Source organism: Columba livia, chromosome 6, assembly GCF_036013475.1.
Source record: "Columba livia isolate bColLiv1 breed racing homer chromosome 6, bColLiv1.pat.W.v2, whole genome shotgun sequence".
Classification (NCBI taxonomy): Eukaryota; Metazoa; Chordata; class Aves; order Columbiformes; family Columbidae; genus Columba; species Columba livia.
In genome coordinates, this window is record NC_088607.1 from 1636218 (window position 1) to 1650000 (window position 13783).

Sequence of the window (13783 nt, forward strand, 5' to 3'; positions counted from 1 at the left end):
TCACTCACTTGCATTTGCATCTTTATGCTGGTGGCACATTGAGTCCTTGCACAGAGCGGGACTTACTCCAAGGTGTAGGTGCATACGGATCAGGACCGTGCGCTTGTAATCACAATCACTTTGCTGGAAACCTTATTGCTGATGTAACACAGGGGGACTCTGGTGCCCGAGTTCAGCCTCCCACGTACAAGACGGGTTTAGTGAGCTGCGAGTGTTTAATAGTGTATTTTATATGTGTTGAGACACGGTTGCAGTGTGTCCACTTGAAAAAGAGCTGCAAATGTGTGCTGCCGTGAGGAACACCCTGATTTGGGAGCAGACAAGATGCCCCAGGCTGATGGAAGAGTGAAACCGCAAAAGTAACGTGCTTATACCGTGGGGAAACGTCACCGCTGGCTTCTGTAGCATCCCCGCAGAGCTGGAGTCGGGAGTTTCGCTGCCATTGGAACACACTGAAGGCTGGAGGTAAGATTAAAGAAGGAGGAATGAAAACTGCTGATAGAGAGTGCGGTGCACTAAAAAGTGAGCTAAGAAGAAAGAGATAAGGAGCACCAAGATGTTGTCACAGTTCTACTCTAATAACTTAAGTAGCTGCCGTAAGACAGCAGTCCCAGAGAGGCGTAATTTAATCTAGGAGTGAAAGATGCCAAGAATACATATGGTGTCAAAATAAAAGGGACCGCTGGTAGCCTGCAAGCCACCCTCTGACTCCGGCGAGGCCGCGTCGCATCCAGGTGGCCCAAAGCATTTCGAAAGAAGATGATTTCAGTATTTTAAATACCTGACACTATTCAGCCACCTGCTAGTTTGTATGCATGCTGTTGATTTAAAAGGCTGGAGCATAATCAAGCTTTCTTTTCTGAAGAGCACAACGAGCATGTGAAAAATATATGATCTTTTTAAATTTTAAAAAGTGGATTGGTAATGCTCCTCGTGACAGAAGGAGAGTGGCACAATTAATTTTCAAGCCTTATGCACCGCACAGCTCTTCTGTGGGCCGTAACAAAAGGCAGCGCTTTGTAGGGAGGTTTGAAGGTGAAATTTGGGGGGGTGCACGTGGCAGCCCCGCGCTGTCTGCACGGACAGACCGCCCGCCTTGGGAACGGCCTGGGGCGGTCGGGGAAGCTGCTTTATAAATATTTTGTGGGTACCCATCTACCTTAATAAAAGTAGCTCAACCTCCATGCAAAAACTGTATAGCGAAGGCAAATTCACTGCTGTTTTTCAACAGAATGCTTCTTGGTTTTCGGTGAGGTGCTGGGTCGGGCAGAATCAGCGGGGCTCAGGCCTGGGCCCACCAGCAATCCCTGGGTCTCTGCCTCCTGATGTCGCCCCTGCTGACTCCACAAGGCTCGCAGAGACCTTTTTTTCTTTCCACTCAGAAGCACTTTTTAAGAATTGTGTATTTTTCAGGGTTTTCCAGGCATCAAATGTATAAACTTCCCTTGAATGAACCACTGTGAACTGAACTTTACCAACCCGTGTAATAAGTACGTTGTAAAACAATGAATAACCAGATCCTCTCGTTGCTCCTATGGCAGTTCATAAGGCCACCGCCGGGTGACTCCTGCTGGGTCACCACATATCAGTCCACCCCCAACCCACAGGCCGGGCATGAAAAACCTTCCACGAAACGCTAAACCGAAGCACCTCCACTGACTGCACCTGTAGCAAGGACACACCAGGACACCAGGGAGCAGGATCAGAGCTGTGTTGTCTTTTCTAGGTCTACACCCAGCTTTACGCACCCCCAGCACATCTGGACAGCTGTTTCCAAAGGGCTCACACTGGTGTAAGCAGCAGCAGAGCTCATCCATGGGTGAATGCAGCAGAAACAACCCCGAGAGGTGTCCCTGCCCAGGACAAACTGAAACCTCCACCACGGACACTGGTGTGCAGGGCAGTGTTGGCCACAGCCACCAGACACAGGTCTAACGTCTTGCAAACCGATAGCAACAAGCTCCTGCCCCACTGCCCACAACCTCTCCCAGCTGCTAAAATCTACCAATCTATTAATTAAAACCAAACCAGAAAGTATCTGCTGTCAGAACAAACCTAAAGGTGAATGTTACCTGAATTTATAACCAAGGTCAACACCAATAGGCTTATTTTTTATAGATGTAGCTCCGTTCCAGAAGTGTGGCTTCACTTCACTGCAGGAATTTGACTTGGAACCTGCTACTTTTCTTCTGAACACCTTCACATCTTGTAACTGCACATCATTTACGAAGATGCCGAATCACTAGAAAGTATCGGCAGTGGCAGAGAGCTTGCTAAGCATCCCAGCAGTTATCCCCTCCTCGAAAATTAACCAATACTGCAAGAGTTCCTGTACTGAACTGGGAGAGGGAGGAGAAGAGCAGAAATAAACAAAATACAATTGTTCTAGCCAGTAGCATTCTTTGTACGCTGCATTGCCAGTACAACACAGGCTTTTTCAAAATCAAAGATTCATGTAGCTAAGAAGTTCTTGAAACCTATTTCTCGAAAGCTGCCAGCATCGCACCCAACGTGACAAAGCAGTGCGAGCTGGAAGCATCAGTTCAAGCCTGAGTGGGTAGATTAAACCCATTTAAATAGTTTTAAAAGATTTGCCCGCCGTCTCTTCAGCGAAAGTTCGGAGCGGTAAATTCACCCGCTGCAGCCCCGCAGGACAAACTGTTGCGTTTCTAAAGCGTTTTGCTCCGAGAATCGATCACCTTTCCCGGGCGAGCTGGGGGGGCGGGGAAAGCGCCCGCGGGACCTTTTCCCCAGGGCTCGGTTTCCGCGGGACGGGGCGCAGGGCGGCCCTGGGGAGCGGCGGTCCCGGGGGGGCGGCCCGGTTCGGGGCCAGCGCCGGGCCGGGCGAGGTTCCCCCCCCCCACCCCGCCTTCCCCGGGGCCGCGCCGCCGATTCCGCCCCCGCGGGCGCCCCGCGCCTCCCGCCCGCCTCCCGCCCGCGCAGCGCGGGGGGGGCGCTTGCGCACTGCTGCGCTCCGCGCACCGCCGTGCCCCACAGAGCCTCGGCGAGGCTGCGGTGGGTAAGTAGTGTATGAAAGCGCGCAGAGCACACGCACACTCCTCCGCCGTTCCCCTCCTCAATAAACGCTGCCCTCCGCCCGGGTTGGGGCTTTCCCCAGGAAAACCTCTCCCCGGCCTAATTAGACGCGAAAGGTAAGCGCCCGCGTACGCGGGTCCCGCTCCTGCGGCGTCCCTGGCTGCGCGCCTCTGCGCGGGGGGGGGGGGGGCGGGAAGGGGCGCGAGCAGGCGGCGGGGCGCGGGGGCGGCGCGGGTGGCGGAGCGCCCGCTTACCTGGGACGGGCCGTGCGCGGGGGCGGCCACACCGCGCGTCTGTGCGCACCTCTGCGCGCCCCTGCACCCACATGAGTCCTGCCTCGCAGTTACTCGCCGGCGGCGGCGAGCGCGGGTCCTGGCTGCGGCGGCGGCCGCTTTGCGCGCAAGTAGCGCGGCGAGGGTGCTGCGCGGCGGCGGGCCCGGGAGGAGGGCAGCTGGCGCGGCGCTGCGCGGGGTGTCGGCCGAGTCTCCGGGGTGTTTTGCCCTCCAGAGCAGAAAAGCGGAGCGCCGGGCGCTGCCAGAGCCGACGCGCCGAGGTGCCCGGACTAAAAGGCAGGAAGCAATTAAAACTCCTCCTTTCGGATTAACAACCAAAAATTGATCGATCTGTCAGGAATACTGTTGATTTATGAAAGGTGCTTATTTCCTTGGTATGGAGAATTTTATGTTCTCTAGGTGAAACCGAGTTCACCCAGCTCCAGAGTAGATTGATGTTTTAATAAAAATAAATAAAGGGGAAAAGCTAGCCTGGTCTTTGGGGACATCAACTCTCAAATCGCGGAGTTAGACTAACAAATCAAATTGCATTATCTTTACCTTTCATATCTTTTAATCTAACGCCCCCCGAAATCGCGGGCAGCGCCGTAGCCTTTGTCAGCCGTGAAGTTTGAATATGATGTTGAAAAGTTCAAATAACAAATAATCGATGTTTCAGAGGCAGAAGGGCAGGGGGGAGCGGGCCGGCGGGCGCGGTGCGCGGCCGCCCGCGCAGTGTCCTGTAGATGGCACACCGTCCCCACGCTAGAGCCGCGGCCGCTTCTCTGCGGTACGGAAGGGATCTGGCGAGAGAAATGTCGATCTCAGCACTTGTTGTTTACCCAAACCAGGCGCGTTTCTTTGCCGAACCCTCGGAAATTCATTTAAAATGCACGCCCCGAGGTGTGCGGAGGGCGCCTCAGCCGCCCGCCCGCCGGCCGCGGGACTTCCGCGCCTCCCCGGTGTTCGCTGAAAGTGGGAGCGCAGGTTGCGGGGGAAGGTGGCGGGGAAGCGCGGAGCGGCGCTGGAGCCGGGGGGAGGCGGCGGCCGGGCCCGCAGAGGCTCCGCACCCCGCGGGGGCCCCGGCCTGGCTGGGCGGCAGCCGGGCGCCCGGCACGTTTGTCTTTGCAATGTAAATTGCAGCGGGACAAATTGCTTATTAATAGTCCAGAAGAGAAGGCAGTTTCTTTCTTTCTTCTTTTCTTTATCTGTTTTTATTTCTGCATGGCCCCCAGCTATGCTCTGGGCAGCCTCACCGCCCAGCGGTTTCCTCTTCATTTCAATATCCTAAAGAAAATGCAAATCACCACTCTGTGGCCTTTTTAAAAAGTTAAATTAGCAACAGCTTTAAGTGACTCCATTAGTATGGAAAACATACAAATGTTTAATGTGGGAATAGCTTGTCCTTTTTAGCGCTGCTCACTCCGCTCCCTGAACGGCGCCAGGTTGTGGGTTGACGAGGAGCCGCAGCTCGGGGGCTCCCCCGGTGAAGCACCCGAGGCCGGTTGGCCGGGAGGCTGCACGAAGCTGCGACCCCGCGCATCACCGACCTGCTCTCAAGGCTTTAATTATTTCAAAGACCGCTGTGGTTTGCGGGGAAACGGTGAGACAGCGGCAGGCTCTGGGGCAAGAAGACGGGAACTTTCCCCTGTGTGTCCCCACCCCAGGGCTCCGCGTCCTGCCCGGGTGGACGAGCGCTGCGCTGCCGGAGCTCGGGACGCGGTGCGAGGTACCGGAGCCCGGCCGGGGTTTGCCGGTAGCTCCGCCGTGGCGGAGCGGGAGATGAGCGTCCCGGTGCGGGGCTGGGGCACCTACTGCTCCCCGCCTCGGGGAGAAAAGTACTTGTTAAAGTTTTGCTCCTTGAGTGCGGCGGCGGCGCGTCCCCGTTCCGCGGGGCTCTCCCCGCCCGGTTCGTGCAGCCAGAGCCCCGGACCACGAATGTGTTACCGTGTGTTGGCGCAGGATGTTCCCGGATCCCTTCAGGGCAGAGCGTCGGGGAGAGCGAGCCCTGACCATGAAAGAGTTAAGGTTTATATTATTCAGTAGAGGTCTTGTTAGGATGTAATCTGCATTTTCTAACTACTGCGTAATAAAAAGTGAGAAGTTTTGAGACACCTTTCTTGATTATACCTTTGGCGATACTTTAGGTTTTACATTTAATTTGCATTTTGTTCTTAGTGAATATTGAAGTCTTGAGTGGAGGATTGAATTTTATTAGGACATCTGGACTGACAATATCAAATCAGACACCAACGTCCCAAAGCATGCTAAAATTTCAGAGTTAATTAGAACGAAGTGTGTTTAATTAAAGCCAATTATAATATCTGAAATTATCTGATCGATCCTTGTTTGTTCAGTTGGAGCCAGTTTATATTGTTCTCGCCGCACGACAGGACCTGTCCGGCCGCCAACTCCCCGCGGCCCCGGCTGCGCTCCCGCGGCCGTCCAGCGCCCCACCCCGGGGGCGGCTGCCGGGAGCCGCGTCCCTCGGAGCCCCCCACCCCGTCCCCGGGGAGCGGAGAAACGGCGGCGGCCCCGAGCATCCCCCGATCATCCCCCCGCAGCCCCGCGGGAAGGGCCGCGCCGTCGGGCAGCCGGGAGCCCGGCAGCGGCCGCGGGGAGATTTCCCTTCCGAGGAAAGATTCTCGCTAGACACTCGGCTGCCAGGGCTGGCATTCGTGCGCGGGGAAACTTTAAGCCTTTAATTTAAAAAAAAAAAAAAAAAAAAAGAGCTAATTTTTGATTTAAAAATATTTGGGCGCCGGCCCGCGAAATAGCGCCTGGAGGAGCACAGGGCCAAGGGCCGATTTGAGTAAAACTGCACCGACAAGGAGTTTCTGGGCTCCGAGGCTGCTGCACCACCTCGCCGTACCGCCTGAACTCTGTGCGCGCAGTGGCGCGCAAAGGCGCGGAAGGACGCGTATGGCCCGCCGCGGGGCCGCGGGGCGGATCGGCCCTGACGCCGCTGCCCGAAGGGCCCGGGCAGGGAGTGTCGCTCCCCGTCCCGCACCGCCCCCGCGGAGCCGGCTCTCTGCCCCGCGGTGATCTGCGCGGAGCGGCTGAGCCTGGTTGCCGCTCCCCGTGCATCCCCGCGTCCGGCTGCGCCCCGCGGGGCAGGCGCGGGTGCGGATGTCCGCAGCGCACCGCTCGGTTTCCACGCGGCTTTTACCCGGGCCTTGGATGCTCAGGAATTTGGATTAAAGTGTTCAAACCAGCTCAATCCGGGTAAATAGATAAATACCGAAAAGCGGGTGAGGCTGGAGAGAGAAGCCAGAGCATCCCGAGGGGGCAAACCCTCTGCGCGGGGCGGCCTTTCCTCGCACTTTGCCCTTTGCGGGGCGCTGGGCGCCTTGGCCAGTGGAGGAGGGGGTCGGCGGGCCCCGAAACACCGGCGGGAGCACCCGGCCCTCGCCCTGAGCTCGGCTCCGCTCCCGGGCCCCGGCTCGGCCTCTGCGCGGCCGCGCTTCTGCCGTGGGCGCAGGCTGCGCGGCGCCCCGCGCAAAGGCCGGGCCGGGCCCATGGAGGAGCTGCGCTCCCGCGCTAATTACCGCCTCCACTGTGCCTGTCCTCGTGAACTGACACCACGAAGTGCCCGTCGGTGGGCAGCCCCCGCCCCGACAGCGGAGCCGCGGTACCTGGGCATCCGCCGCTCTATTGAAAATACCCGAAAATGCAAATTTATCACTGCCCTGCAACACAGGAAACAAGAGTTAGCAGAGATTTGTTTCGGTTAAATCGGGCATAAATTACACCTACTGTAACCGAGCACGTTAGTAATGAAGGCGCCTTCAAACAATAAAATTGAAATATGCACCTGGGCGAGCTTGTGCGGGCCCGGCCGTGCCCCGCAGGGCAGCGGGGAGCGGGAGGAGGGCCGGGCCGGGGTCCCGCTCGCCTCTCCCGGCGCAGCTTTCCGCTGGGAAAGTTTCTGCGGTGGGAACCGCTCCGGGGGGCGCGAAGCAGCGCGGCCCACGCGGGTCCGCGACGGGATTCAGTGGAAAGTAAACATGGGCTCAAACTTCTGTGATTTAAAACGTGATACGTTAAAAAAAAAAAAAAAAAAAAAGGTGAAATGATTAAGATAATAGTCCCGAGGGGATTGTCCCGAGGAAGAAAAAAAATAAAATAATAAAGTTTAGGAGAATCCTATAACGGCTGTGGAAATGAGGCTATCAATTTTAATCTGCGCGATCCACGTACAGCGTGTGATTATGTGTGATTATGCGGTGCGGGGAGAGAGGCGAGGGGGAAGGAGGACGCGCTCCCAGGCGTGATTTACCGCGGGCGCGGAGCTCTGCCCGCCCGGGCCGCGGCAGGCGGTGCCGGCGGGGCGCCCGGGGGGCCGGGGAGCGGGGCCGGGCCGGGGGGGACAGCTGGGCTGCGGCCATCTGACCGGCTCCGCCGTGACATCTGGGAGCCCACTGGTGTGTGGCACGCGAATCGCTTGATGTCGCTATTTAAATGCAAATTTGCGGGGGGGATCACTGAAGCCTCACCCCGTAAATTCACACAAAAGGGAGACTTGGCGCGCCGCGCCAGAGGAGGAGGTGAAGGAGGAGGAGGAGGAGGAAGAGGAGGAGGAGGAGGAGGAGGAGGAGGAGGAGGAGGAGGAGAAGAAGAAGAAGGGAGGGCCGCGAAGCCGGGAGGGCTCGGGCCGCCCCCGGCCGCCGCGCACACCCCCTGCCCGCCCGGCGCCGGCCCGTGGCCCCGCTCCCCCACGCTTCTCCCGTGCAAGGTGCCGCGGCTGTGGGAGCAGCGGCCCGGCCCGGCCCGGCCCTGCCCGGCCCTGCCGGCCTCCCCGAGAGCGGGCCCGGCTCAGCGGGGGCGGCCCGGGCCGCTGCTCCCGCCGCCGAACCCATCTCCCCTCCCGGGCCGGGGAGAAGTTGTCGGGAGGCGGCTGCCCCGCGGGGTGCGGAGCGATGCGGAGCGGTGCGGAGTGGGGCGCATCCCGGGAGCCGGCAGCTCGCAGCCTGCCGCGGAGTGACACAAAAAAAAAAAAGATAAAGTTGGTGAATGATAAAGACCGTATTTTCCACGCTTTGGGTGCAGGACCAGATGATCTAGAAAATGAGCTGAAATAGATTCAGCCTCAGAGCCTGTTGTGAAGAGCAGCTGATTCCCCTATTTCTGGCCAGATGGCTTCTGAACACAGATTTGCATTCATTTTCGCTTAATATCGTCCAAAATAGTGGGGCAGCTGCATTTGTTGTCAAAAAGGTTTAAAACTCCCTTTCTTTCTGGGGCAGGATCATTACCTTATGTGATGGGCTTATGGAACTTTTTTTCCCCCCTCTCCTTAGTCAACAGTATCAGATTTAAAAGGATTTGTTTTAAAACCTTCTAATTTGGTAATCAGATTTAAATCGCCTTGGCGCGTGTAATCTGAATTAAAGATACTGTAAATGATTTTAAGCATTATGCTTTCGTTACCAGAGGGAAGAACCAACTTCGGCATTGTTCTGTGCATTTTAGGAAATATGTTACAATTATAGCGTTGTTGGGCATTTTTACCTTATTTTTGGAGGGTGGATTTTGCGGGGGAGGGGGAAGCGGCGCCTGCCCGAGGTCCCCAAATGTGTCCGTGCCACCAAATGCCATTTCCACCCCGAGAACCGCATTGTTTAGGAACTTTGGTTTGCTCGTCCCTCCGCGATAAAAGTGTGAGGTTTTGCAATCTGCTCCACTGTACCTCAAAAGCTCCGGGCTGATTGTGAATACAGGAATTTTCTTTTAATTTATCATGAATAGTTTCCATACACTTTGATTTAAGGTTATTAACATTCTATAGACAGTGGCATCTTTAATATGTGGCGATCGCTTCTAAAGACTAATCTCATTACCCTCAAATAGTCATAAAATATGATTTTATTATACTTACGTATTTAATTAGACGGCCAGCAATGTAATGGATTTTGAGATCGGGTAGAGCAACAGCTTTGATAATTCACTTATCTTTGGCAATAGTCATTAACCCCCAACACCAGCAAAATAGATTGCTTTCTAACACTTCTATTTTTTTTTGAGAGAGAGAAAGGATTGGGGGGGGGTGTCTGAGCGCAAATCGGGCTTCGATTTTAGGCGATTAATTGAAATATTAACGCGCGCACCTGGGCAATACCTAATAATAATAATAATAGAAGTCCTAAATGGGTGGAAAAGCCCATCGCTCGAGGCGTATATATATATATGGACATACAGATGTGGATATCTATGTGTGCGCGCATGAAGGCTTCCAATATATATTTTTACGCGCATTATTAGCACTTTGATATTTGGGGCTCGCAACATGCGCGCCCGCCCGGTCCAGGCGCCCCCCCCCCCACGCTCCCCCCGCAACCCCTTCGGGGGTTGCGGGGGGGCGGGGGGGGGGGGGCGCCTGGACCGGGCGGGATCGCAGCGCTAAACGCCTGAACCCCACGCTCCATATATGGTGGTGACCACGCCCATCGCTTGCGTCACCAGTGACGCCACCTCTCCCGCGGTGGCGGGGGCCCGGCTCCCGGGGAAGGGCGCGCTCCTCGGGGAGGGAGGGCCGGGCTCTGCGCGCCTCCGTCCATTCCGTGTAGACGCCAACGGGCCCGCACCCCCGTTTTCTCCCGTGTGTGTGTGTGCCCCGGGAACACCTCCGCGGTAATCACTGTATTTTTTTTCCCCGTTTATTTGTCTTTTGGAGCAGGAGAGCCTTGCCAGAAAGTGGTCGATTCAGCAGTGTCCTGAAGCTTTTTTTTTTTTTATTTTTTATTTTTTATGTTTTCCGTCCCTCCTCTCCTTCGCCGAGGCGGTTTTTTACTAGGATGACACCACGTTGAGCGCGTCTGCAAACAACAACAAATATATTTATTCTTTTAACCCCCCTCCCCCCGAAAATAAACCCAAACAACCTCGCAGTGTCGCCGGCTGCAGTTACACTTTTTTTTTCTTTTTTTTTTTTCTTTTTTTTTCTTTTTTTTTTCCTTTTTTTTTTTTTTTTTTAAACCACCAAGCTGGAACGCCATCCAACTCGCTGCACAGAAGTACTCAGTAAATTGTTTATGTCGTGCCAATACAGGACAGATTGAAGAAGGAAGCAAGACTTGAACTGGGCTTTTCTCCTACTGATCACAGGGAGTAAAGTCATCTCTTATATTCCAGTCGCCAAGGAGAGAGAGAGAGAGAAAAATCAAGCAACAACCAACCCACCCCGTATCTGACATTTCCCTCAATTTTAACCCCTTTTGGTTAGGAGCTGGTTTTGCCCAAATTTGTTTTAATGTTTGGGATTCAGGAAAATATACCGAGAGGTGGGACGACCATGAAAGAAGAACCGCTGGGCAGTGGGATGAACCCCGTCCGCTCCTGGATGCACACTGCTGGGGTAGTGGATGCTAACACGGCCGCCCAAAGGTACGTCTGCCAAATCCTCTCCCGGCGGTTTTCTCCTCCTGTATTTCTCATCCCGGCCGTAAATTCCCCCCACCCCCCCACCCCCGCCCGCCCCGTATCAGTTACAGCCTCCCCGCTCCGCGCCGCTCCGCGCTCCCCGCGTCCCCCCGCGGCCGCGGAGCCTGCGCTCCCCTTCCCGCCGCTCTCACCCACGCCTTGTCTTGTTTTCTCCCGCAGCGGCGTGGGGCTGGCTCGGGCACATTTCGAGAAACAGCCGCCTTCCAATCTCAGAAAATCCAATTTTTTCCACTTCGTCTTAGCTCTGTACGACAGGCAGGGGCAGCCAGTGGAGATTGAGAGAACAGCTTTTGTGGACTTTGTGGAGAAAGAGAAAGTAAGTCTGCCTGTTATCTTATTGTTTTTGTTTTTAAAAAAAAAAAAAAACAACCCAACGTTTAAGCGTGATTTAATTGATCAAAGATAATTTCCTAACGGGACTCCAGAGGCGCCCGGACCACGTGCGGGTCCCCCCGTTATTGCGGCCGCTTCGAATAGATCCTGGGGTTAGAAACTTATCGCCGCGTCCCCCGACTTATTTTAACGCCGGGATGAAACGGCTAAACATGACATATTCGCACCGAGATAATGACATCATCAGCGCTCCACAAAAGTGACCGTGGGCTGAATTTTCTGCAAACTGTTAATTCCGAGCCGCTGCAGGGACGAGAAAAAAAATATGTACGTCAGGAGGAGAGAGATATTTTTCATGCTAAATGTAATTATTTATCGTTACTTGCAGGAGCCAAACAATGAAAAAACTAACAATGGAATTCATTATAAACTTCAGTTATTGTATAGCAATGGTAAGTTGTCGTTATCTCATTTTTGAACGTCCGTGTGCCGCAGAAAAGTCTTACTTTCCCTTTCAAGGCCTTTCGGAAAAGGATATAAAGATTTGGAGATTAAAATTACACGCATGTAAACACGGCTCTCTCCTTGGCATATAAGGAAAACAAAACATAAACGATCAATAAGTCAATGGTACTTCACATGATTAACCGGTTGGTCTTGAAGTGGAAAGTAAAAAAAGAGGATCGATAGCTGCTCCAGCACAACATCACTTTTTAAGTGACTTTTGCCACTTTTGCCAATTAATGGTAATTACTGGGAGGGGGTGAGCGGGCGGGGCGGGTTCCCCCCGCGCCAGAAGAGCCCGCGAGGGTCGCGGGGTCGCTCGGTCCCGCTGCCCGAACCGCCGCTGTTTCCCCGCGTGTTTCCCTCCACCCGGGGCCGCGGATCCGGCCTGGCCGGGGGGGCTGCCCGGGACACGACCCCGCGGGGCAGGTTGGGAGTGGACGGGAGCTCTGGCACTTGCTTCATTTCTGCCTTTTCTTTTAATTTTATTTCTGAGCCTGGCGCGAGTGCCGGTCCCTGCCCGCCGCACTTAATTGCCTGACCTCATGCTTTCATTATCTAATTTGGGTGGTTCGCTACTGAAACCCTAATAGGAATTTTGTCTCTGCTTTCCCTCCCCAGGAGTCAGGACAGAACAGGACCTGTATGTTCGTCTAATAGACTCAATGACCAAACAGGTGAGAAAGTTTACGCTTTTCTTACCATGCACGTTCCTAAGTTTGTATTTTGCCCTTTGCTTGCGGTGGGGCGGGAGGGATATTGGACAAATGGACCGCACCTACTTTTAATTTACCTGAGCGAGTAATTCAGATGTCTACTGCTGGAGGATATTTTAAAAAGCGAAAAAAAATGTGTGTTGTTGCTGTTCGAGGAAACGTTGGCATCATTAAATAGTGTGTGTGGCATTAAGGACAACGTCATGTGAACAGATGTTCGATATAATTAATTTAGCAAGGGAGAGAGGAAAGAAAAAAAAAGAATCAAGTTGCCCAGATTTATTTTTCCATGCGCTTCTTCCCCTTTGCAACTTTTCGTGGCGATATTTTCCCTCGGTGAGGACGAGCGCTCCGAATCTGGCCGGGATTAGTCTTTTTCTTTTACAATGCGATGGTCTCGTAACGCGAGACGTTTATTTGGATTTAAAAGTTAAATGTGCTGAGGTGAAAAGTCATCTTGTTCTCCTCTAGTCCATATTCACCTCTCAGCCCCCCATCTCCATAATTCAAACTCCGTGCTCCAGGGGTCACCCGAACCCGTCCGTTTCCCTGAGATCAGCTTCTGTTTCTTCCCCAAACCTCTGTCATACCTTGTAAATAACATAATTACAAGCAGTTCCTTATTAAATTATTTAACCTGTCTTGGTCAACTTTTCCGATGATAACTACGTGTTATCAGCGTTGCACCACAGCAATTAAAGACAGAAAGCTACTTACTAGCTTTTGGATTTAGTGAACTTTTTTTTTTTTAAACTTTTTTTTTTTTTTTTTTTTTACTGGAGAGACATTTCATGATTTTTTTTTTTTTTAATATTTTTTGGAGGGGGGAGGTCGGCTGAGAATGGAGAATAATTTACAGCGTTCTGGAAATCAGATACCAGGGATGGAAATGGAAACCATTCCAGCAATCTGCCGGGTCGCAGCACCCCCGGCCGAGCCGAGCTCTGCCCGCATGGATTATTTTGGCCAACTTTGCTGCCTCCGAGCTCGGGCAGCGGGACCTTTCCCGGCCGGGCCCGGGGCAGCTCCGGCCGCGCTCACCCCGCACAAACTTTCTCCTTCTCTTGACTAAAATCGTCTCGGATCTAAACGCCTGCGGTAGTAAAATAGTGTGATTTCCTCTCGGAGCAAAGCAGAGCTGACAGGCGAGCTACAATTACTCTGACAAAGACGAAGGCGTTGTACCCTTCAATAATTATTTCAATAGGTTACAGAGGAGCCCTTTTAAACTCTGGAGCGCTCTCGAGTTGACAATGTGGGTTTATTTCCTTTGTATATAGCAGCTAAACGTTTTCGGAAATCGCTGTAGTAGTCTAATTAAGAGGCTTACATAGGCAGCTATAAGTTTCGTTACCGATGAATAAAGGAGCAAAGAGGATACATTTTAAGTACACTTTTATTGTTCATTTAGGCAGCAGAAAGTGCTGAAAATAAAGGCTTTTAATCTCCTCTCACTGACGGGAGGAAAAAAAAATAGCCCAG

At 53.6% G+C, this 13783-nt stretch overlaps 1 protein-coding gene across 30 annotated transcripts in view; it reads left to right on the forward strand.

The window, feature by feature from the left end:
- The first annotated feature begins 2944 nt into the window (after positions 1–2944).
- EBF3 (EBF transcription factor 3) overlaps positions 2945–13783 on the forward strand; it is a 124787-nt gene continuing 113948 nt past the window's right edge. For 8 of the 30 annotated variants that reach the window (XR_010473351.1, XR_010473354.1, XR_010473355.1 and 5 more), the window contains exons 1-4: positions 9694–10691; positions 10908–11064; positions 11470–11533; positions 12207–12262. Coding sequence is in view for 18 of the 30 variants with exons in the window: in XM_065066701.1 (XP_064922773.1) it covers positions 10558–10691; positions 10908–11064; positions 11470–11533; positions 12207–12262 (411 nt within the window). In the remaining 12 variants the exon portion in view is untranslated. Of the gene's footprint in view, positions 3153–9693; positions 10692–10907; positions 11065–11469; positions 11534–12206; positions 12263–13783 lie in introns of those variants that run through there. The other 22 variants (XR_002422855.2, XR_002422856.2, XR_002422857.2 and 19 more) reach the window with 11 other exon arrangements.